The 26208-nt window shown below is 37.3% G+C and overlaps 1 protein-coding gene across 1 annotated transcript in view; it reads left to right on the plus strand.

Annotated features, from left to right (window-relative positions):
- DNAH8 (dynein axonemal heavy chain 8) overlaps positions 1-26208 on the plus strand; it is a 365321-nt gene that overhangs the window by 26405 nt on the left and 312708 nt on the right. The window contains exons 6-9 of the mRNA XM_045071144.1: positions 7070-7259; positions 8255-8418; positions 20092-20268; positions 21749-21862. Coding sequence (XP_044927079.1) covers positions 7070-7259; positions 8255-8418; positions 20092-20268; positions 21749-21862 — 645 coding nt within the window. The remainder of the gene's footprint in view (positions 1-7069; positions 7260-8254; positions 8419-20091; positions 20269-21748; positions 21863-26208) is intronic.

Below are 26208 nucleotides of genomic sequence, written 5' to 3' on the forward strand. Positions count from 1 at the left end.
CTCCTTAGTACCCACCACCAGGCTCATCCAACCCGTCACCCTTCTCCCCTCCAAAACCCTCAGTTTTTTCTCAGAGTCCACAGTCTTTCATGGTTCATCTTTCCCCTCCGATTTCCCCCAATTCTCTTTTTCTTTCCTTCTCCTAATGTCCTCCATGTTATTCCTTAGGCTCCACATGTAAGTGAAACTATATAATTGACTCTCTCTGCTTGACTCATTTCACTCAGCATAATCTCTTCCAGTCCCATCCATGTTGATACAAAAACTTGGGTATTCATCAGCTTTGACAGTTTTATTATCATGTGTCTTGGAAAGGATCTATTTCAGTTGATTTTTTTTGGTGACATATGAGCTTTATGAACTTGGATATCAAAATCTTCCCCAAGATTCGAGCAGTTTTCAGTCACCATTTCTTAAAATAAGCTTTTTGCCCTCGTCTGCCTCTCTTCTCTCACTGGAACTCCAATAATTTGCAAATTGGTGCTTTTGATGATATCCCATATTTCACATAGGTTAAAGTTTCTGAAATTCTTTATCCTTTGTTGTGCCCTGACAAGATAAACTCAAAGTTCCTATCTTCTATCTCACAGATTCTTTCTTCTGCTTAGATCCATTTTGTTGTTGATTATTACCATTGCATTTTTCATTTCTTTGTATTCCTCAGCTCTATAATTTCTGTTTGGCTCTTTTTTCATGATTTCTAACTCTGTTAAACTTCTCATTTTGTTCATGTATTGTTTTTCTGATTTTGTTGAATTATCTTTGTGTGTTTTCTTGTACTCATTGATCTCCCTTAAAATAGCCATGTTAAATTCTTTTTCAGGTGAATTGCAAATTTCCACATCTTTGGGGTTAGTTACTAGAAAATTAATTATGATCCTTTGGTGATAATATTTCCTTTATTTTTCATGTTCCTTATAGTTTTGAACTGCTCTCTTTGCATTTGAGGTAATAGTTATCTCTGCCAGTTTTATTGTCTTTAGTAGAGAAATACCTTCCCTAAGATGATCCTAAGGCTCCCTTGGACCTTCTATGGATAAACCTGCTCTACAATTTTTCTCTTTTTTGTGGCTGAATTCTTGTGTTTGTATGCCTTCTCTCAATCCTGCAGTGTACCAAGCTGACAGCCTCCCTTTCATTTCCCAAGGTGATGTGAAAGCTCAAGTTTGTGATCTCCCCCTGGCCAAAAGATTTGGGCTGGCTTTCTTCATGTACTCAGTAGCCATCTGCCAAAGCTTGCTCTTCCTGTTGCCATCAGGAGCATGCACAAGGAGCCAGCCACAGGGCAGAGGGGCATGTGTGGCTGAGGCATGCTGAGAGCTGGGGGTGCCCAGGGCCAGTTGGGGGAATCCATGAGTCAGATGTTCCCAGTGACCATGCTCTCTCAGGGTGGGCTTTTTGATGAACTCTGTGATGCAGTTTGTCTGCTTCCCTTTAATGTCTTCCAAAACTCTTTTCTGGTACTCTCTCTGCTGCTTTCTGCCCCCTGCTCCCAGCCATGCAGCTCATAGTTCAGTACTCTGGATAGGGTGGGAGAGAAATGAACCTCTTTGGCAGCATCATACACAGCTGGGGAAGTTGGATGCTCACTAACATACTCTTACTTTCCCCTGCAAGAGAAATTGAAGGCTGAGAAGATCTCTCTTGGTCCTAAACTATGCTGCCTTGGGGGAGGGGTAATACACATAAAGTCAAGGTGCTCCTCTTACCTTACCCAGTGCACCCAAACTCATTTTTTTTTTTTTTTTTTTTTGCTCCAACTGTGTGCTAGAACTTCTTTTCTGGAAATCTGGACTTCCATGAAGGCTCTTCTGTCTGTGAGTGATTAAGAGTGCTTTCTAGGGGCCCCTAGACAGTATCTGAGTGGGGCTGAAGTTGGTACATGGCCACTGCAGTTTCCACACCAGGACTGAAGTCTGTATGCCTGTTCCCTGATGCATGGTGGGTGAGACTCCTCCTGAGTTCCTTGGCAGATGGTGCTGGATGCCCAAGCTCTCATAATGCCACTTTTGTCCATGGATAAAAACTAAATTCCTGGTTCTTGTTAAGAGACAAAAATAAGGGCCATTCTATTCTGCCATGTATTGACATCACCAGCCTATAAACATTGAACATACCGTCATAGTCATATTTTCACTTTACTTTATCTCCTTTCTACACATAGGACTGAATTGAGTCCCAAGAAAAATAATGTATTCATGTATTCAAAGAAACTGAGAAATTACTATAATAGAGCTCAGTGATATTTATCCCTTAGATACTGCTTTTAAAATTCATGAAAATTCCATTTCTTCTAGGATGGTGTGCAAATAATTTCCATCTTTCCATTCACTGGGAGTGAATTTAATGCAGTTCACACAATTCTGAGTATAAGTTACTTTATTTAGCCTCTTCTTTCCTTAATATTTTAACTCTTTGACAGTTTCAGAAAGAAGAGAGAATTGACCTAGACATTGCTTACTTAGTCCCAGAAAGGCAGCTTGTTAGATTGGGAAAAACAGCAGTTTTATTCAGATAGACCCAAATTTGCCTCCTAGCCTCACCACTGATGAGTGGTGTTCCTTGACAGGTTGCTTTTCTTTTCTGTCTGTGACTTAGGGTTTTACATACTTTGTTTTTTAAAGTTGTTTTTCGCTTTTTATTTAGAATAATTTTAGATTAACAGAAAGTTAGAAGGTAATACAGAGACATCCTATATGCCCTTCCCAGATTCCCCTAATGTTGGTTTTTACATTCTTAAATTGGGAATGGTCATACCCACCTTAAAGCATTTTGGTGAGACTAAATGATAATATCAGCAAGTTCTTATGTTGCTTAACATAGTAGTCCCTCAACAAATACTAGTTTTCTATTATTTTAAAGAGTCTTAGTAAATAAAAGTCTTCCTTTTTACAATAGGAAGGGTTGTAAATTTTTCTCCTTTTCTTTTTATGCCAAAAGTTTGCTTTAAGAGAGGTTGTTTAGCTTGGTTTTAGATTCTGGCCTGGGAGTTATTTCCCTCTAACTCCTTGTAGATATTTTGTTCTGATATCTCTGGAAGCTGATGAAACTTATCCTGTAAGTGTACTTCATAAGTGATCTCTCTTTTCTTTGTTTTTGTCCTTTGTCTTTGAAACTGTTTTGCCATGATGTCTGCAAACATGTGGATTTGTTTCCTCAGTGTATCTTCCATTTCATGAATTCTCCCTTCAGCTTGTCTGTGACAACCCGTTCTTTTTTTTATTATGTAGTTTTTATTTTGTCACAGTTGTATGCAGTTTTTAAAAAAAGGAAGAAATTCTGGAAGTCTTGTTATAAGAACTGACTTCAATCTCACTCTCTAGAAACAAACTTTAACTCTCAGCAGATTCTTTGATTTGCCTCCATATCTCCAAGTAATAGGCTCTAACTGCTCCTTTGCCAGGTTAGGCATTATCTATCGACTCTTCCCTATGGAAAATGAGCGTTTAACTCTTTTTTTTATCCTCTTCTTCTCCTGCCATGTTCTATCCCTTCATTCTTTCAATGTAGTTATATTCTATTTTGCTTAGCTAGATGTTTGTTTATATCATTATAACTGTGTAAATACAATCATGGTTGAACATCAGTATACCAGTGAGCCTCAGCATGGTCCCTAAGACTCTTCCATGGAATCTACAAGGTCAAAATGTATTTTTATTATAATACTAAGAAATTTGTCCTTTTTACTGTGCTGACATTTTCCTAATGGTGCAGATGCAATTGTGAGAAAGACACCTTAGCACAAATCAAATCAATAGCATCAAACTGGACTAGTAGCTGTTGTATTCTTCTGTGAGTTAAATGCACTCACAGTTGAAAAAATTTTTTCATGGCTTTGGGCAATTTAAAAAAAAATTAATTTAATTTAATTTTTTCAATGCCCCAAGATTCATTGTTTAGGCACCACACCTAGTACCCCTGCAATATGTGTCCTCCTTAATACCCACCACCAAGCTCACCCATACCCCCACCCCCATCCCCACTTTCTCAGAATCCACAGTCTCTCATGGTTTGTCTCCCCCTCCAATTTCCCCCAATTCACTTTTCCCTTCCTTCTCCTAATGTCCTCCATGTTATTCCTTATGCTCCACAAGTAAGTGAAACTATATAATTGACCTTCTCTGCTTGACTTATTTCACTCAGCATAATCTATTCTAGTCCCATCCATGTTGATACAAAAGTTGGGTATTCATCCTTTCTGATGGAGGCGTAATATCCCATTGTATATATGAACCATATCTTCTGTATCCATTTGTCTGTTGAATGGCATCTTGGCTCTTTCCACAGTTTGGTGATTGTGGCCATTGCTGCTATGAACATTGGGGTACCTACAGCCCTTCTTTTCACTGCATCTGAATCTTTGGGGTAAATACCCAGTAGTGCAATTGCAGGGTCATAGGGTAGCTCTATTTTTAATTTTTTAAGGAATCTCCACACTGTTTCCAAAGTGGCCACACTAACTTGCATTCTCACCAGCAGTATAAAAGGATTCCCCTTTCTCCACATCCTCTCCAACACTAGTTTTTTCTTGTCTTGTTAATTTTGGCCATTCTAACTGGTGTGAGGTGGTATCACAATGTGTCCCCCCCCCCAAAAAATTTTTATTTATTTATTTGGGAGAGAGAGAAAGAGAGAACATGAGATGGGAGAAGGTCAGAGGGAGAAGCAGACTCCCCACAGAGCTGGGAGTCTGATGCGGGGCTTGATCCTGGGACTCTGGGATCATGACCTAAGCTGAAGGCAGTTGCTTAACCAACTGTGCCATCCAGGCGCCCTCTCAATTTTTTCTTTACAGATATTGGATATCAGCCCTCTGTAGTGTCACTTGCGAATATCTTCCCATTCCGTGGGTTGCCTCTTTGTTTTTTAGACTGTTTCCTTTGCTGTGCAGAAGCTTTTGATTTTGATGAAGTCCCAAAAGTTTATTTTCGCTTTTGTTTCCTTTGCCTTTGGAAACATGTATTGAAAGAAATTGCTGTGGCTGATGTCAAAGAGATTACTGCCTATGCTTTCCTAGATTACTGCCTATGTTCTCCTCTAGGATTTTGATAGATTCTACCTCATGTTGAGGTCTTTTATCCATTTCAAGTTTATCTTTGTGTATGGTGTAAGAGAATGGTTGAGTTTCATTCTTCTACACATAGCTGTCCAATTTTCCTAGCACCATTTATCAAAGAGACTGTCTTTTTTCCACCGTATATTTTTTCCTGCTTTGTTGAAGATTATTTGACCACACAGTTGGAAGTCCATATCTGGACTCTCCACTCTGTTCCACTGGTCTATGTGTCTGTTTTGTTCCAGTATCATGCTGTCTTGGTGACCACAGCTTTGTAGTAAAGCTTGAAATCAGGCAACGTGATGCCCCAGCTTTGTTTTTCTTTTTCGACATTTCCTTAGCAATTTGGAATCTTTTCTGCTTCCATTCAAATTTTATAATTGTTTATTCCAGCACTTTGAAAAATGCCAGTGGAATTTTGATTGGGATGGCATTGAAAAGGTAGATTGCTCTGGGCAGTATAGACATTTTAACAATGTTTATTCTTCCAATCCATGAGCATGGAATGCTTTTCCATCTTTCTGTGTCTTTTTCAATTTCTTTCATTAATGTTCTGTAGTTCCTTGAGTACAGATCCTTTATCTCTTTGGTTAGGTTTATTCCAAGGTATCTTATGGTTCTTGGTTCTATAATAAATGGAATCGATTCTCTAATTTCCCTTTCTATATTTTCATTGTTAATGTGTAAGAAAGCAACTGATTTCTATACACTGATTTTATATCCTGTCACATTACTGAATTGCTGTATGAGTTCTAGTAGTTTGGGGGTGGAGTCTTTTGGGTTTTCCATATAAAGTATCATGTCATCTGTGAAGATAGAGAGTTTGACTTAATTTTTGCCAATTTGAATACCTTTTATTTCTTTTGTTGTCTATTGCTGTTGCTAGGACTTCTAGTACTATGTTGAATAATAGTTGTGGGAGTGGGCATCTGTGTTGTGTTCCTGATCTCAAAGGGAAGGCTGTCAGCTTTTCCCCATTGAAAATGATATTTGTCGTAGGTTTTTCATAAATAGATTTTATGCAGTTGAGGAATGTTCCCTCTATCTCTATACTTTGAAGAGTTTAAATCAGAAACGGATGCTGTATTTTGTCTAATGCTTTTTTTGCATCAATTGAGTGGACCATTTGGTTCTTCTCTCTTCTCTTATTGATTTGTTCTATCACATTGATTGACTTGCAAATGTTGAACCACCCTTGTATCCCAGGGATAAATCCCACCTGGTCATGGTGGATAATCTTTTTAATATATTATTGGATCCTCTTAGCTAGGATATTGTTGAGAATCTTGGCATCCATATTCATCAGGGATATTGGTCTGAAATTATTCTTTTTGATGGGGTCTTTGCCTCGCTTGGGGATCAGGTAATGCTGGCTTCATAGAAAGAGTCTGGAAGTTTTCCTTCTGTTTCTATTTTTTGAAACAGCTTCAGGAGAATAGGTATTAGTTCTTCTTTGAATGTTTTATAGAATTCCTCAGGGAATCTTTCAGGTCCTGGGCAAGTTTTTTTAATCTTAATTTCTTGGCTTGGGATTTCCATGTCATTTAAATTGTATGAATTTAGTTGTCATACTCATAAATGCTGGATTTCTGATTTCTGTGCCTTTGATTTCTTCAGCTGATCATTTTTCCCACTTAAAATGCTGGGCTAGTATCATTGCTCTTTCCCTATCCTACTGGAGTTTTTATAGTTCCATTTCTACTAAGCAATTTCTGCAGAAAGCTCAGCTTCATTTCCTTCATATTGTATAGGCTCCAGGCCATGTCTCCTTCCCTAGGTAGAAACTAAAGCATTAAGGAAAATGTCTCCTTGATCAACCTATATGTGAACGGTTAGAATGGAGGCAGAATATAAACTTGGGGATTTTAGAACTCTCATTTTCATGACCACTTATGTTTTCCTATTAGTATATAAAAGTATTATCTATGCATGTTGTAATGTGAAATAGGTTATGATTTTCAGTTCTTTAATGGGATTAGCATATAAAATCACTTTTCAACACTTCCCTTTCAGGAAGTGCTATTTACTGTACTGGATGCATCAACAGGAATCCTAAATGGGATTAAGAATATGCTGTCAAGTGTATTTCTACCAGCTATTCTTGCAACAAATAACTGGGGTGCTCTAAACCAGTCCAAGCAAGGAGAATCTGAAAAACACATTTTTACTGAAACCATCAGCAGATACCTTTCATTCTTAGATGGTAAGTATAAAATTTAGTGCTTAGTAAATTGCTAAAAATGAGCAAATTAACTATAATATATGTTATTTTAAAAAGATTTTATTTATTTTTTTGAGAGGGAGAGAGCACATGCAAGCTCATGAGCAGGGGGAGGGGCAAGGGAAGAAGTAGACTCCCTGCTGAGCAAGTGGCTGGATATGGGCCTCAATCTCAGGGACTCTGGGATTATGACCTGAGTCAAAAGCAGGTAGTGGGGCGCCTGGGTGGCTCAGTGGGTTGGGCCGCTGCTTTCGGCTCAGGTCATGATCTCAGGGTCCTGGGATCGAGTCCCACATAGGGCTCTCTGCTCAGCAGGGAGCCTGCTTCCTTCTCTCTCTCTCTCTGCCTGCCTCTCAGTGTACTTGTGATTTCTCTCTGTCAAATAAATAAATAAAATCTTTAAAAAAAAAGCAGGTAGTTATTCTGAGATGCTTTCTGGCAGTTAAAGATAGCTATGCCAGCTACTCTACATGTCAGACTTCGAATAAAACATGAAAGCATTAAAAAAAAAAAGCAGGTAGTTAACTGACTGAGCCACCCAGGCACTCCTGTAAGATATGTTACTAAAGGTAATCATTAGAGGAAAAACATTCCATCTTAAAAGAAATTGTTAATCAAAGTAATTATGAGACCTAGAGGTAAGAAATCAGATCCCTAGATCCTCTCATTTCCAGGGATCTTTGCAGGAGTACGATATGTTTTTTTCTTCCATCGTAGTGGGAGGAGTCTATTCTTATATTATTAATGAAAAATTTCACCGCATTTTAAAATACTGCTTCACTATTAGCTCTTTTAAAAATGTATAATTTTATTTTGTTATTAAAATAATATTATTAAAAATTATCACATCACGATCTAATGATCAATTTGTATTATATTTCTATAAGGTATTCGATCTTTAACATTTGAGTAATTATAGCTGGAAACCACGCATTGACGTTAAAAACCTCTTCTCAATATTGTTTCTTCCCTCTTAGGTGCTAGAGTAAGTATCGAGGGAACAGTTATGTTAAAGAAGGTAGACAATATTGATTTTTCCAAACTGCACACATTTGAAGAAGTGACAGCTGCAGCTAGCAATTCAGAAACTGTTCGTCAGCTAGAGGAGGTGCTGATGACATGGTATAAACAGATTGAACAGGTGAGCTAACTCAAGTAATTACACCAGATATGAGTTGTAGTCCTCATCTGTGTCCTAGCCATTGCATTTTTGTCCCTAAAAGTAAAGGGAAGAGGAGTCCTGCAGATTCTGTTATGAAACTTAACCTATTCTTGACTCTAGTGCAAAATCATTGTTCTCTATGAATTTTATTTTATTTTATTCTTTTAAAAAGATTTTATTTATTTATTTGACAGAGAGAGAAACAGCAAGAAAGGGAAGACAAGCAGGGGGAGTGGGAGAGGGAAAAGCAGACTTCCCACTGAGCAGGGAGCCAGATGCAGGGCTTGATCCCAGGACACTGAGAGCATGACCTGAGCTGAAGGTGGACGCTTAATGACTGAGCTACCATGGTGTTTCTGAAAATCAATTTTAAATATTTTTCACTTTTAAGGAGGGAACCATAACAATATGGGTTGAGAGTGGAGAAATGAGTAATTAGGAATAGTTGTTCATTTCCAATAGTTTGTGTATTGCTTATACTTTTCATAAGCAGAAGGAATAAGATACAAGGAAGTGACTGTAATCACAGTGCTAGACACTAAATAAATAGCTCTTGATCAGTGGAATTCTCTCTGTTGACCAAGAGGTTCAAACTAGGCTCATTCATGTCAGTACTGCAACTCCCTGGTCAAATAAATTTTTCTCTGGCAGTAGGAAAAGCAACAATAGGAATGGGGCATATGTCAACATTCTGAGAGGTATAAACCTACACTGTACATACAGCCCCAAATCAGCTACTATGTAATTGCTCTAAACTGAAAGAGGACACTATGAACCAACACACAGATCTTATTTATTCATGAACACAGGACAGTGGAAGTAAAGAAGAAAATCTTCAGTTAAGTGAAGACTAAGATAAAAAAAATCTTGACCAAGCCAGAGTTAGAGCATTTTCAGTTTTACCTCTCTTAGAGCTATGTTAGAAAGAAGGAGGTACAGTTGGAATGGAAACATTGGAGGACTTTGGAAACTCTAACTGGAGTATGGCGTGCTGGCCACAGAATTTCTTCCAGGTGTCACTAGGAAATTGAAGTGGGTAATTGGACACTGCAGGACTTCTGTACTCACCTACTATGTCACTGGAGGAATTGTAACCCATTGTGGAAATTGGGGTCTGACCTACACAATGGCTGAGGAGATCCTCTCTAACTATTATGATCAATCAATACAGATTTTCTTTCATAGAAATGAGCAAGCAAAAGACAATAACTTGAGATTTAGCAACTTGAAATAAGAAAACCATGTGGGCAATTGCAACAGATAGCTCCAATTAAGCAGAATCAATGCAGGAAATGGAAAAGATCTTTAATATGAAAAAAATCTGAACTGTGACATCTAAAATAAACCTTGAACAATAAAACAAACAAGCAAACAAATAAAATAAACCTAATCCTTGTTCTTGACCTCTTGTCATACCTAAAAATTAGTCAAGATGGATTATAGACATAAGTATGAAAGCTTAAATTTAAAAAACAGATACATGCAACAACATGGATGAATTTCAAAGATCCTTTGAGTGAACGAATGCAACCTTAAATAAGTAAGGTGAAAAATAAAACAAAACCTATAAATGAACCAGAGGACAATACAGGATTATATTAATATGTTCTTAAGATGCAAAACCCAGGAACCACAAAGGAAAAAAACTGACATACTTGACTATACGAAAAAATTTAAGAACTTCCATATGGCAAAAATTATCATGGGAAAAACTAAAAACTAAATGATATTCTGGGGGGAAATATTATCAGCATATATAACAAAGAGTTAGTATCCATAATACATAAAGAACTTCTATAAATCATTAAGAAATGAGCAATATAGAAAAAAAATAGGCCAATGATATAAACAACATCATTCAAGGAAAATATATGGAGATATTTGACCTAGGGGGGAAAAACAGAGTTGGGAGTATCATGTTATCTTCAGATATTTGATGGGATTTCATGTCATTGAAAGTCTCAATGTATGGTCCTAAATGGCAGAAGTAAGACCAGAATGTGATGGCTATAAGGAGAGAGATTTTTAATGTTAGCAATCAGGGTAACTTTCTCAAAGAATCCTCTCCACACAAAAAAGTTAGAATGTGGTGATAATGGACATCCCTGCCGTGTTCCTGACCTTAGCGGAAAAGCTTTCAGTTTTTCTCCATTGAGAAAGATATTTGCGGTGGGTTTTTCATAGATGTCTTTGATGATATTGAGGTATGTGCCCTCTATCCCTACACTTTGAAGAGTTTTGATCAGGAAGGGATGCTGTACTTTGTCAATGCTTTTTCAGCATCTATTGAGAGTTTCATATGGTTCTGGTTCTTTTTTTATTGATGTGTTGTATCACATTGACTGATTTGTGGATTTTTTTTTTTTTAAAGATTTTTTTATTGATTTTGAGTTGTATCACATTGACTGATCGATGGATGTTTGACCTGAGCCGAAGGCAGCCAACCTTGCAGGCGCCCTGGAATAAACCTTGCAGCCCTGGAATAAATCCCACTTGGTTGTGGTGAATAATCCTTTTAATGTACTGTTGAATCCTATTGGCTAGTATTTTGGTAAGAATTTTCACATCTGTGTTCATCAAGGATATTGGTCTATAGCTCTCTTTTTGATGGGATCCTTGTCTGGTTTTGGGATCAAGGTGATGCTGGCCTCATAAAATGAGTTTGGAAGTTTTCCTTCCATTTCTATTTTTTGGAACAGTTTCAGGAGAATAGGAATTAGTTCTTCTTTAAATGTTTGGTAGAATTCCCCCGGGAAGCCATCTGGCCCTGGGCTTTTGTTTGTTTGGAGATTTTTAATGACTGTTTCAATCTCCTTACTGGTTATGGGTCTGTTCAGGCTTTCTATTTCTTCCTGGTTCAGTTGTGGTAGTTTATATGTTTCTAGGAATGTATCCATTTCTTCCAGATTGTCAAATTTATTGGCGTAGAGTTGCTCATAGTATGTTCTTATAATAGTTTGTATTTCTTTGGTGTTAGCTGTGATCTCTCCTCTTTCATTTATGATTTTATTTATTTGGGTCCTTTCTCTTTTCTTTTTGATGAGTCGGGCCAGGGGTTTATCAATTTTATTAATTCTTTCAAAGAACCAGCTCCTAGTTTCATTGATTTGTTCTATTGTTTTTTGGGTTTCTATTTCATTGGTTTCTGCTCTGATCTTTATGATTTCTCTTCTCCCACTGCTATTCAACATAGTACTAGAGGTCCTAGCCTCAGCAATCAGACAACAAAAGGAAATTAAAGGCATCCAAATTGGCAAAGAAGAAGTCAAATTATCGCTCTTCGCAGATGATATGATACTATATGTGGAAAACCCAAAAGACTCCACTCCAAAACTGCTAGAACTTATACAGGAATTCAGTAAAGTGTCAGGATATAAAATCAATGCACAGAAATCAGTTGCATTTCTCTACACCAACAGCAAGACAGAAGAACGAGAAATTAAGGAGTCCATCCCATTTACAATTGCACCCCAAACCATAAGATACCTAGGAATAAACCTAACCAAAGAGGCACAGAATCTATACTCAGAAAACTATAAAGTACTCATGAAAGAAATTGAGGAAGACACAAAGAAATGGAAAAATGTTCCATGCTCCTGGATTGGAAGAATAAATATTGTGAAAATGTCTATGCTACCTAAAGCAATCTACACATTTAATGCAATTCCTATCAAAGTACCATCCATCTTTTTCAAAGAAATGGAACAAATAATTCTAAAATTTATATGGAACCAGAAAAGACCTCGAATAGCCAAAGGGATATTGAAAAAGAAAGCCAACGTTGGTGGCATCACAATTCCGGACTTCAAGCTCTATTACAAAGCTGTCATCATCAAGACAGCATGGTACTGGCACAAAAACAGACACATAGATCAATGGAACAGAATAGAGAACCCAGAAATAGACCCTCAACTCTACAGTCAACTAATCTTCGACAAAGCAGGAAAGAATGTCCAATGGAAAAAAGACAGCCTCTTCAATAAATGGTGCTGGGAAAATTGGACAGCCACATGCAAAAATAGACTCAAAATGGATGAAGGACCTCAATGTGCGAAAGGAATCCATCAAAATCCTTGAGGAGAACACAGGCAGCAACCTCTTCGACCTCAGCCGCAGCAACGTCTTCCTAGGAACAACGCCAAAGGCAAAGGACGCAAGGGCAAAAATGAACTATTGGGATTTCATCAAGATCAAAAGCTTTTGCACAGCAAAGGAAACAGTTGACAAAATCAAAAGACAACTGACAGAAAGGGAGAAGATATTTGCAAACGACATATCAGATAAAGGACTAGTTTCCAAAATCTATAAAGAACTTAGCAAACTCAACACCCAAAGAACAAATAATCCAATCAAGAAATGGGCAGAGGACATGAACAAACATTTCTGCAAAGAAGACATCCAGATGGCCAGCAGACACATGAAAAAGTGTTCCATATCACTCGGCATCAGGGAAATACAAATCAAAACCACAATGAGATATCACCTCACACCAGTCAGAATGGCTAAAATCAACAAGTCAGGAAATGACAGATGCTGGCGAGGATGTGGAGAAAGGGGAACCCTCCTACACTGTTGGTGGGAATGCAAGCTGGTGCAGCCACTCTGGAAAACAGCATGGAGGTTCCTCAAAATGTTGAAAATAGAACTTCCCTATTACCCAGCAATTGCACTGTTGGGTATTTACCCTAAAGATACAAACGTAGTGATCCAAAGGGTCACGTGCACCCGAATGTTTATAGCAGCAATGTCCACAATAGCCAAACTATGGAAAGAACCTAGATGTCCATCAACAGATGAATGGAGAAAGAAGGTGTGGTATATATACACAATGGAATACTATGCAGCCATCAAAAGAAATGAAATCTTCTATTGCCTAGTCGACAAAGCTGCTTTGAATGCTGGTGGTTCTATTCCTTTGACACTACGCACTTTTATAATATGTGTTAATGCTCTATGACAAATGCTCTGATTCCTAGTGCCAAAGGTTCACTTCAGTGTATATAACGGAACACACTCATCCGTTTGTGCTTTTTTTTTTTTAATGGTGCTTCAGGTAAGGAGCCCGTCCTGCAGGCCATCCATGTTGTTCTTAGGCATTTTACCTGCGCTCGGATTGTTGAAGAATGGTGGCTTGTTTCATGGTTTTTGTATTTGTGTCTAATGCACATTTTAACATAATAGACGCAATGCATTGTGTAGCTACAGTTTTCTGGAAAAGTCAATCTTTTAGGAATTGTTTTTCAGATTTTCAATAAATTTTTTCTTTAAATTTCAAAAAAAAAAAAAAAGAAATGAAATCTTGCCATTTGCGACAACATGGATGGAAGTAGAGCGTATCATGCTTAGTGAAATAAGTCAAGCAGAGAAAGACAACTATCATATGATCTCCCTGATATGAGGAAGTGGTGATGCAACATGGGGGCTTAAGTGGGTAGGAGAAGAATCAATGAAACAAGATGGGATTGGGAGGGAGACAAACCATAAGTGACTCTTAATCTCACAAAACAAACTGAGGGTTGCTGGGGGGAGGGGTTTGGGAGAAGGGGGTGGGATTATGGACATTGGGGAGGGTATGTGCTTTGGTGAGTGCTGTGAAGTGTGTAAACCTGGTGATTCACAGACCTGTACCCCTGGGGATAAAAATATATGTTTATAAAAAAAAAACCTATACCGGATATTAAGGTAAGAAACTCAAAATTTTCCCACTAAGATCAGGACTAAGGCAAAGATGTTCCCTTTCATCATTTGTGTTTGAAATCATATTGGAAGTCATAGTTAATGCAATAAGATAAGAAGGAAATAAAAGACATGAATCTTGGGGGAAAAAAAAGTTAGAATGTGCTGCATTCCTGAAAGTATCCACTTTGAGGATGATAATTATCTATAAATAATGTAACAGGAATTAAACATCAAAAGAGTTGTTTAATTTAGTTAATTCTTTTTTAAAAGATTATTTATTTATTTATTTGACAGTCAGAGATCACAAGTAGGCAGAGAGGCAGGCAGAGAGAGAGAGAAGGAAGCAGGCTCTCTGAGAAGCAGAGAGCCCGATGCAGGGCTTGCCCCCAGGACCCTGGGATCATGACCTGAGCTGAAGGCAGAGGCTTTAATCCACTGAGCCACTCAGGCACCCCTGATTTAGTTAACTCTTAAAGTCCATTTTCATTCTTTAATTCAGTGATTCAAGCTATATAGACTTTTAGCCATTTAAGAAAACTTGAAACTATCTGTAGTATCCTCTTTTTAAGGAGATGGGGAAGACTGTGATAAGATCAGGAAAGAGATTCCATACACCATGGTTAAAATTAAAAGCAAATAATTCTTTCATGAATTAAAGAATGCACCTTCATAGGTCTAAAAAATCAGCTATGTATTTTACCTCTTTGTATTATTAAAACATTACATCACAATTTAAATTATGTCAAGTTATGGGACTCCTGGGTGGCTCAGTCAGTTAAGGGTTCAACTCTTTTTTTTTTTTTTTTTTAAGATTTTATTTATTTATTTGACAGAGAGAGATCACAAGTAGGCAGAGAGGCAGGCAGAGAGAGAGAGGAGGAAGCAAGCTCCCTGCTGAGCAGAGAGCCCGATACGGGACTTGATCCCAGGACCCCGAGATCATGACCTGAGCCGAAGGCAGCGGCTTAACCCACTGAGTCACCCCGGCGCCCCAAGGGTTCAACTCTTGATCTCAGGGCTGTGAATTCAAGCCCCTTGTTGGGTTCCATGTTGGGAGTGGAAGCTACTTAAAAATAAATAAATAAATAAATAATGTAACATTATAAACATAAAAAGTACAGAAAATAACATAACAATGACTCCTGAAAACAAAGACTCTTGAGATTAAACAGATACTGTTTGCCACATTTGCTTCTGATCTGTTTTATTTTCAAGAAAGCCTCCAACCCATGCCGTTTCCCTCCCTCTGTATTACCACTGTCCTGATGTCTTTGTCTTCTTTCATTCCCCTGAAAGTTTCACACTTTTATTGTGTTTGCATACTTACAAGCTTTAAATTATATATAAAAATAAATTATGTATATATATAAATACAGAATATAAATTTATGATTAAAATATTTACACAAATGTTATAACACCATTAAATATCATTTTACTGTTTATTTTTTTCTCATTTAGTATTCTCTTTCATCTATGTTGGTTCAAGTAAATTAGATTGTTCACTTAATTACTGCCTGATATTCCTCTATAAAGAAGTCAGTTTGCTATATAATTTTTCACACATTAAGGACACATATAAATCATGTCTAATATCCTCTGTTTAAGGAGGTAAAGAGGTTTATTCATCCATTCCCTTAGAAGAACAGTTTTTTCTATCTTTTCTTTCTTCTTTTTTGCTATTACAAACAATAATAATACATATTCAGTGAATACTTCTGTTCAGATCTCCTTTGCACATATTCCAGAATTTCTCAGTGGAATTGCTGAGAGAAATAGTATATAAATCTTTACTGGATATTACAAATCCCTTCAAGTAGTGGTTATATTAACTTATTTTTACAGAGCATATGAGAGTTCCCTTTTCTTCAGATCTTTTGTTACACTTACGATTGTTAGACTTTTAATCTTTGCCAGGATGTTGGGTGTGAAATGATATCTTATTTTGCATTCCTCTGACTTCTGTCGAGGGTTGAGCACATTCAGTGACTATATAGGTTTCCTCTTTGTTGAGTTCCTTGTTCACATCCTTTGTTGAATTCCTTTAGTTCAGATTGCTTGATGATATATTACTGAAATGTTGGAGTTTAAATAATATTTTCCAGATGTTAAATCCTTTGTTGGTCCACAAGTGTCCTACATTTGGTATGGTGTCTTTAGTCATGTGAAAGTTTTACATTTTAATGTACATTTATTAGTTACAAATTGTAATTTAGCTTCAACTTAGTCACCTCCAGTGGCTAGGAACTTCATGCTTTCTTGTATTTTACTTAAGAAACCTTTGTTTAGTATTACGAAGATATTCTCTTAAGTTATTTATTTATTTAAAATAGCAAAACCTACAGAAATGAGTACAATAAAAGAAATGAATTATTGTAAAGTGAGCATTCATGTAACTTTTTGCACAAGAAGCAGCATTACCAACACCTTAAAATCCCCATGCAGTCCTCTTCCCAGTTTCAACTCCCTTTTCTTCCCCCTAGTGGTAACCATTTCCCTGACAATTATGGTATTCAGTTGCATGCTTTTACTTTATAATTTTACTCTCATCTTGTATATTTTCTTTAAAAGCTTTGCCATGCTGTTTATAATATTTAGGCTTTTAATATATCTGGAATTATTTGTGTGTGTACGTGTGTGTTTATGTAAGGTAGGAAATTAATTTTTTTTTCCATATAGTTAGCCAGTTTTCCATATAGTTGTCCCAAAATTGAGCTGTTTAATTGACAGCCTATTGTTTCCTTTTTAAAATTTTATTTATTTATTTAAATTAAATTAATTAACATTTAGTGTACTATTAGTTTCAGAGGTAGAGTTCAGTGATCAATCAGTCTTATACAGTACCCAGTGGTTATCATATCATTTGCTCTCCTTAATGTCCATCACTTGGTTATCCCATCCTTATTCCCCCTCCCCTCCAGCTACCCTCAATTTGTTTCCTGTGATTAAGAGTCTCTTGGGGTGCTTAGGTGGCTCAATCAGTTATGCGTCTGCCTTCAACTCAGCTTGTGATTTCAGGGTTCTGGGTTTGAGCCCCACATCAGCCTGCTTGTTCAGTGGGGAGGCTGCTTCTCCCACTGCCTCTGCCTCTCTCTTTCTGTCAAATGAATAAATCTTTTAAAAAAAGAGTATCTTCCAGCAATTACACTACTGGGTATTTACCCTAAAGATACAAATGTAGTGATCCGAAGGGGCACGTGCACCCCAATGTTTATAGCAGCAATGTCCACTATAGCTAAATTATGGAAAGAGCCTAGATGTCCATCAACAGATGAATGGATAAAGAAGATGTAGTATATATACACAATGGAATATTATGCAGCTATCAAAACCCCCAAAATCTTGCCATTTGTAATGACATGGATGGAACTAGAGGGTATTATACTAAGCGAGATAAGTCAATCAGAGAAAGATAATTATCATATGCACTCACTAATATGAGGAATTGGAGAAACAAGACAGAGGATCATAGGGGAAGGGAAAAATGAAACGAAATGAAACCGGAGAGGGAGACAAACCATAAGAAACTCTTAATCAGGCGCCTGGGTGGCTCAGTGGGTTAAGCCGCTGCCTTCGGCTCGGGTCATGATCTCAGGGTCCTGGGATCGAGTCCCGCATCGGGCTCTCTGCTCAGCAGGGAGCCTGCTTCCCTCTCTCTCTCTGCCTGCCTCTCCGACTACTTGTGATTTCTCTCTGTCAAATAAATAAATAAAATCTTTAAAAAAAAAATAAAAAAGAAACTCTTAATCTCAGGTTGCTGGAGAGGAGGGTGGAGGAAGGGATGGGTGGCTGGTGATGGACATTGGGGAGGGTATGTGCTATGGTGCGCACTGTGAATTGTGTAAGACTGATGATTCACAAACCTGTACCCCTGAAACAAATAATACATTATATGTTAATAAAAAATAAAATAAAGGGGGTGCTTGGGTGGCTCAGTGGGTTAAGCCTTCTGCCTTCAGCTTGGGTCGTGGTCTCAGGGTCCTGGGATCGAGCCCTGCATCGGGCTCTCTGCTCGGTGGGGAGCTTGCTTCCCTCTCTCTCTCTCTGCCTACTCGTGGTCTCCCTCTGTCAAATAAATAAATAAAATTTAAAAAAAATTAAAAGAAGAGTCTCCACATATGAGTGAAATCTATGTTAATTGTCTCGCTCTGATTGACTTATTTTGCTTAGCATAATACCCTTGAGTTCCATCTATGTTGTTGCAAGTGGCAAGATTTCTTCTTTTGATTGGCTTCATAGTATTTCATTGTATATGTATATGTATATATCACATTTTCTTTATCCATTCATCTGTCAATGGGTATCTGGGCTCTTTCCATAGTTTTAGTCCATTTTTTCCTAACACATTTTTAAAAAGATTTTATTTATTTATTTGAGAGAGAGAGAAAGTGAGAGAGGCATGAGAGGGGAGAAGGTCAGAGGGAGAAGCAGACTCCCCATGAGCTGGGAGGCCAATGGGGTCTCGATCCTGGGGCTCCAGGACCCTGACCCGAGCTGAAGGCAGTTGCTTAACCAACTGAGCCACCCAGGCACCCTTCCTAACACATTTTTAATAACACTTCTGTAATATATTAAATTTCAAAATCTACTGTCTGTCCCACTGGTGTACTTATTTGGGTTTTATACTCATATAATATGGCTTTCATTTCTGTAGTTTTTTTACTAACTCAATATTTGGCATGGCAAGTCCCTTTCTGTATTTTTCTTCAAAATTACATTGATTTTTTCCTGGTTAATTGTTTTTCCAAACTAATTTTAAGACTAGTTTGTCAAGTATCACAAAAAACGCTATTGAGATTTTGATTGTTTTATGTTGAAGATATACATTAATTTAAAGGAAATTGTCATCTTTATATGGTTGAATTTTTTCATCCATGAACATGGTATCTCTCCACTTATTTGGGTTTTCTTTCATATGTTAAAAGTACATTTTCTAATTTTATTCATATTGCACATCCTTTGCTAATCTCTAGATATCTTATCATTATTGTTATTTATTATAACAAATGCTCTTTTTTAGAAATTACATTTTTGGTTTGCTAGATGGCTTGTAGAAAAATACTACTGATTTGTGTATACATGTATACATGCAGTAATCTTACTGAATTATTCCCTTTTACTAAGTGTAAAAGTTTATCTTTAGATATTTTTGAATTTTAAAAATGTAACCAACCATATCATCTTTGATTTTGTCATTTTCATTTTTTTAATTTCCAATTCTTATGCCTTTTGTTAACTCTGCTTATCTTGTTTGGAGACCTTCATTAACAGGTTGAATAGAAGTGGGCGGCATTCGTGGCAAACTTGTCTTGCTTGGTTTTAAAGTGATATTTTATAAAATTTCATCTTCAAGTATGAGTTTGCTGTAGATTTTTGGTAGATACTATTTGTCATGTTAAATTCCCCTTTGGGGGCGCCTGGGTGGCTCAGTGGGTTAAGCTGCTGCCTTCGGCTCAGGTCATGATCTCAGGGTCCTGGGATCGAGTCCCGCATCGGGCTTTCTGCTCAGCAGGGAGCTTGCTTCCCTTCCTCTCTCTCTGCCTGCCTCTCTGCTTACTTGTGATCTCTCTCTGTCAAATGAATAAATAAAAAATCTTTAAAAAAAAAATAAATTCCCTTTTGGGCACCTGGATGGTTCAGTGATTGAGTGTCTGCCCTCAGATAAGGTCATGACCCCAGGGTCCTGGGATAAAGCCCTGCATCAGGCTCCCTGCTCAGTGGGAAGTCCACTTCTCCCTCTCCCACTCCCCCTGCTTGTATTCTATTTCTCACTCTCTCTGTCAAATAAATAAAATCTTTAAAAAAAGAGAAAAAGAAGGAAATTCCGTTTTGTTCTCAGTTAAGAGTTTTTAATATTATTATTCAGTGCTGAAAGTTGTTTTTTTATAAGCTCTCTTTGAAAAGATGCAAATAATAAGGATTTACCAAAAGAGAAACTATCATTTCTATAATCTGTGAATTCTTTTGATTGCAGGTACTTATTGAGAGTGAGCAAATGAGAAAAGAAGCTGATGACTCAGGTCCACTCACCGAACTGGAACACTGGAAGCGCATGTCAGCCAAATTCAACTACATCATTGAACAGATTAAAGGGCCAACTTGTAAGGCTGTTATAAATGTGCTTAATGTTGCACACTCCAAACTGTTGAAGGTAAAATGTCTTTTATTTTAAAATTTGTTATGTTTCTGAACAACCAACTGGAAAATTACCCTTCTTGAACTGCTTCTTCACATCATATAGTGGAACCATATACTTACAAGTGTTAAATTTTGAATAAGGCTTTCTTATATTCTACAATTATTTCCCAAAGTAAAAAAAAGAAGTATAGAAATATTTAGTTCTCAATATTTTCACACCAATTTTGATAATACTCCTGTAGGGTGATTGCCATTTATTTTTAATTTGTTTTTAAAACTGTGAATCAATAGAGGCTCAGGGGGGTAAAGAATTATATAGAAAGTCAAAAACAAAAATAATGTGGTCAATATACATCTCCTGTCCACTATTCCACAGTTTGGTTTGATTCTTTCTGGGTCATTTTCTTTTGCTATATTCTTCCTTTAAAAAAATCTGTATCTATCTACATCTGTATCTATGTAACTATATCTTTCCATCTGTACATATATCCTATTCTCAAAGACCCAAAGTAATGTAATGTCACAAATAAGTAACCCAGAAAAATCACTCCAGATAGAAGCAAGTCCAGTTTAAGCCTACAAACAGGATGTTAATTACAAACAGAATGAGCCTTCAGTTCTACTAAGTCATTTAAGGTATTTATAATAACCTTAAGTTTTTTTTTAAAGTTTTTTATTTTTATTTATTTATTTTAAAAGATTTTATTTATTTATTTATTTATTTGATAGAGATCGCAAGTAGGCAGAGCAGCAGGCAGAGAGAGAGGGAGAAGCACACTCCCTGCTGAGCAGAGAGCCTGATGTGGGGCTCCATCCCAGGACCCTGGGATGCGCCGCAGGCAGAGGCTTTAACCCACTGAGCCACCCAGCTGCCCCATAATAACCTTACGCCTTAAATAATATAAGAAAAAATACATCATTCACATTTTATTTTTATTTTATTTTATTTTTATTTTTAAATTTTTTTTAAAGATTTTATTTATTTATCAGAGAGAGAGAGGGAGCGAGCACAGGCAGACAGAATGGCAGGCAGAGGCAGAGGGAGAAGCAGGCTCCCTGCCAAGCAAGGAGCCCGATGTGGGACTCGATCCCAGGACGCTGGGATCATGACCTGAGCCGAAGGCAGCTGCCCAACCAACTGAGCCACCCAGGCGTCCCCCATCATTCACATTTTAGTATCAACTACTTTAGGGAAGATAGCTTGAATTTCTTTTTTTTTTTTTTTTTAAAGATTTTATTTATTTACTTGAGAGAGAGACAGTGAGAGAGAACATGAATGAGGAGAAGGTCAGAGAGAGAAGCAGACTCCCCATGGAGCTGGGAGTCCGATGCGGGACTCGATCCTGGGACTCCAGGATCATGACCTGAGCCGAAGGCAGTCGTCCAACCAACTGAGCCACCCAGGCGTCCCAGATAGCTTGAATTTCTTGATTAAAATTAACTACAGTGATATATTTGGGTATTTCATGATATTCTTATACATTTTTTCCTAGAATTGGCGTGATTTGGATGCAAGAATAACAGATACAGCAAATGAATCAAAAGATAATGTCAGATACTTGTACACTCTAGAAAAAGTATGTCAGCCTCTCTATAACTATGACCTCGTAAGTATGCTTTTTAAGGTGTAGTTTGAACAATAACTCATTTTAAAGTAACTTTATAATGTGTGCTGTGAAATGCATACTGAAGAAAAGTTAGTTTAGTTTGAAAAATAACTCATTTTAAAGTAAGTTTATAATATATGTGTACTGGGAAATGCATACTGCAGACAAGTTATTTCAAAGATATACTTTCCTATTATATAAATATGATGAATTAAAAACTCATTTAAACCCACATCTAAATATTTGATATTATCATAAGTATAATCTCATTTGTGAGTTAAAGTAATTAATTAATGCATTGATGCATAACAAATTACCCCAGAACTGACTGACTTAAAGAAATAAGCATTTACTACGTCACAGTTCCCATAGGTCAAGAATCCAGGCATAGCATAGCTTGAGTGCCTCTGCTTCATGGTCTCTCATGAAGTTGCGGACAAAATTTTTAGCTAGCAATCTTGTCTCAGTGCAGTGCAGGCTGACAGCTAGAGCGTCCACTTCTAAGCTCACTCATGTGATTGTTGGAAGGCCCCAGTTACACAAGCACAATGAGACTTTCAGTAGGGTAACTTCCTTCCCTTAGGGTGAATGATCCAGGAGTGAACAAGAGAGAGTACCCAACCGGAATTACCCTGATACCAAAGCACTTCAAGAAAAGAAAATCTATTATAGGTCAACATCTTTGATGAATATAGATGCAAAAATTTTCAACAAATACAAGCAAAGCAAATTCAACAGCATATTGAAAGGATCATACACCTGACCAAATTTGAATTATTCCTGGGATGCAAAGATGGATCAACATATGCAAATAAATACATGTGATATGAAGGGTTAATAGAATAAAAGAAAAAAAATCATATGATCATTTCAATTGATGCAGAAAAAGCAATTGACAAAATATAACATCCACTCATAACAAAAACTCTCAAAAACTTGAGTACGGAAGGAATGACTTCAACTTAATAAAAGCCGTTTGGGGTGCCTGGGTGGCTCAGTGGGTTGAGCCTCTGCCTTCGGCTCAGGTCATGATCTTGGGTCCTGAGATTGAGCCCCATTTCAGGCTCTCTGCTCAGCGGGGAGCCTGCTTCCCCCCTCTCTCTCTGCCTGCCTCTCTGCCTACTTGTGATCTCTGTCTGTCAAATAAATAAATAAAATCTTTAAAAAAAATAAAATAAAAGCCATATATGAGAAGCCCACAGCTAACATCATACTCAACAGTAAAAACTGAAAGCTTTTTCTCTAAGATCAGGAACAAGGCAAGAGTGCCCCCTCTTGCCAATTTTATTCAACATAGTACTGGAGGTCCTAGCTAGAGCAGTCAAAAATAAAAAAGAAAAAAAGGCATTCAAATTGGAAAGGAAGAAGTAAAATTATTTCTGTTTGTAGATGATATGATACTGTGTATGGAAAACCCTGAAAAATCCACCAGAAACTTTTAAAACTAATAAACAAATTCAGTAAAGTTGCAGAATACAAAATTACATACAGAGATTAGCTGTATTTCTATGCATTAACAACAAACATCTGGGAATTCCCCAGGTGGCTCAGTTGGTTAAATGTCTGTCTTCTGCTCAGGTCATGATCCCAGGGTTCTGGGATCAAGTCCCATTTCTCTCTCTGCCTGCTCCTCCCCCTGCTTGTGCTCTCTCTCTCTCTCTCTCTCTCTCATTCTCTGAAAAATAAATAAATGATTTAAAAGAGTATTTAAAAAACCCAAAACATCTGAAAAGAATTAAGGAAAACAATCTCATTTACAATATCATCAATAAAATAAAATATGCAGTAATAAATTTATTCAAGGAAATGAAAGCCATAATGCTTTGATGAAAGAAAATGAAGAAGACAAAAATAAATGGAAAGGTATCCCATGTTCATGGATTGGAAGAATGAATCTTTTTAAAATTTCCATACTACACAAAACCATCTATAAATTCAAGACAACCCCTATCAAAATTCCAATGGCAGTTTTTTAAAATAAAGGAACAAAGTCCTAAAATGTGTGTGGAACCACAAAAGACCCCCACAAACAAAAACAATCTTGAGAAAAGAGAACAAACATAGAGACATTGCACTTCCTGATTTCAAGCTATACTGCAAAGCTATACTAACCAAAACAGTATGGTACTGGCATAAAAATGGACACATAGACCAACTGGACAGAAACAAGAGCCTAGAAATAAATCCTTTCATAACGGCTAAAAAAATTTGTCGGGAGACAAGAATACTTAGTGAGGGAAGAATAGTCTCTTCAATTAATGGTATTGGGAAAACTGGATAATCACATGCAAAAGAATGAAATTAGATCCCTATCTTACCTTGCTTACAAAAATTAACGTGGGATGGATTAAAAATTTAAATGTAAGACCTGAAACAATAAAACTCTTGGAAGAAAAAAACAGGGTAATATCTCTGTGACTTTGGTTTTCGGAATGATTTTTTGGATATGACACCAAACATACAATCAACAGAAGCAAAAATAAGTGTGACTACATCAAACTAAAAAGCTTCTGCACAGCGGGGTGCCTGGGTAGCTCAGTGGGTTAAGTCGCTGCCTTCGGCTCAGGTCATGATCTCGGGGTCCTGGGATCGAGTCCCTGCATCGGGCTCTCTGCTCAGCGGGGAACCCGCTTCCTCCTCTCTCTCTCTGCCTGCCTCTCTGCCTACTTGTGATCTCTCTCTGTCAAATAAATAAATAAAATCTTAAAAAAAAAAAAAAACCTTCTGCACAGCAAAAGAAATAATCAACAAAATGGAAAGGCAACCTTGAATGGGAGGAAATACTTGCAAACGATATGTTAGATAAGGAATTAATGTTCAAAATAGGTAAGAATTTGTTCAACTCAATAAAAAGAACAAGCAATGCAATAAAAAATGGGCAGAGGAGATATGAGGAAGTGGAGAGGCAACGTTGGGGGGTTGGGGGGAAAAGAATAAATGAAACAAGATGGGATCGGGAGGGAGACAAACCATAAGTGACTCTTAATCTCACAAAACAAACTGAGGGTTGCCAGGGGGAGGGGTGTAGGGAGATGGTGGTGGGGTTATGGACACTGGGGAGGGTATGTGCTATGGTGAGTGCTGTGAAATGTGTAAACCTGGCGATTCACAGACCTGTACCCCGGGGCTAATAATACATTATATGTTTATAAAAAAATTTTAAAAATCGTTAAAAAAACCAAACGGACAAAAATGGGCAGAGGAACTAGACGGATGTTTTCTCAAAGGAGTCATCCAAATCAATGAATACATGAATACATGAAAAGATGCTCAACATCACTAATCAGGGAAGTGCAAATCAAAATCACGTGTGATACCACCTCACCCTTATTAGAATGGCTATCATCAAAAAGACTAGCTAAGAAGTGCTGAGAAGGGTGTGGAGAAAATGGAGCCCTTGTGCACTGATAGTGGGGATGGAAATTGATGCAGCCACAATGGAAAACAGAATGGAGGTTCCTCAAAATATTAAAAATAGCACTATCCTATGATCCACTACCAGGTATCTAGACAGAGTAAATGAAATTTACTTTGAAATTAGAATTGAATTAATTCTATTTTAAATTAAATGAAATTAGAATCTTGAAGAGATACCTGCACTCCCATGTTCTTCACAGCATTACCCATATTAATCAAGATCTGAAAAAAAATCTGTATCTGTCACTGGTTAAGTGAATAAAGACTCTCTCTATATACATATGGATAGCTAGAAGGATAATGGAATATTATTCAGCTACAAGAAATCCTGTCATTTGTAATGGGTTTGGACCCTGAGCACATCATGTTAACTGAAATAAGTCAGAGAAAGACAAATAGTATATGATATCACATGTGGAATCTTAAAAAAGTCAAACTCATGGAAACAGAGTAGAATATTAATTGCCAGGGCTGGGAGTGGGGGAAATGGGAAGATGTTTGTCAGTGGGCTCAGAATTCCGGTTATAAATCAGTAAGTTTTGGGAATCAATGTACAGCATGATACCTTTCATCCTTTCTTTAGATAGAGAAGGGAAGTCAGGGAAACTAGTATTTGTTAAGAACTTAGGGCGGTGTTTCCCAGTTTTGACTGGGTGTTGCCTCTTTTGTGAATCACATGTAGGTAGGAGGGTTGCCCAGACAGTTCTGTTTTTAAAGGTGTCCACCGTCTTAGGGACTCCTGATCTTTTGTTCTAGGCAGTGTACCACATACTTTCTATATATTTTTACTCTGTATGCACAACAATCCTCATTCTAAAGATTAGGAAACAAAATTGGAGCATTTCTACGGCTGTAAGTCATGAGACTGAATTTGAATATAGCACTGTTTGGCATTATGTGTTGTATTTGTTTCTACTTCTCCATGCTGC

This window comes from Mustela putorius, unplaced genomic scaffold (assembly GCF_011764305.1).
Source record: "Mustela putorius furo isolate JIRA1106 unplaced genomic scaffold, ASM1176430v1.1 tig00003983_pilon_pilon_pilon, whole genome shotgun sequence".
Lineage (NCBI taxonomy): Eukaryota > Metazoa > Chordata > Mammalia > Carnivora > Mustelidae > Mustela > Mustela putorius.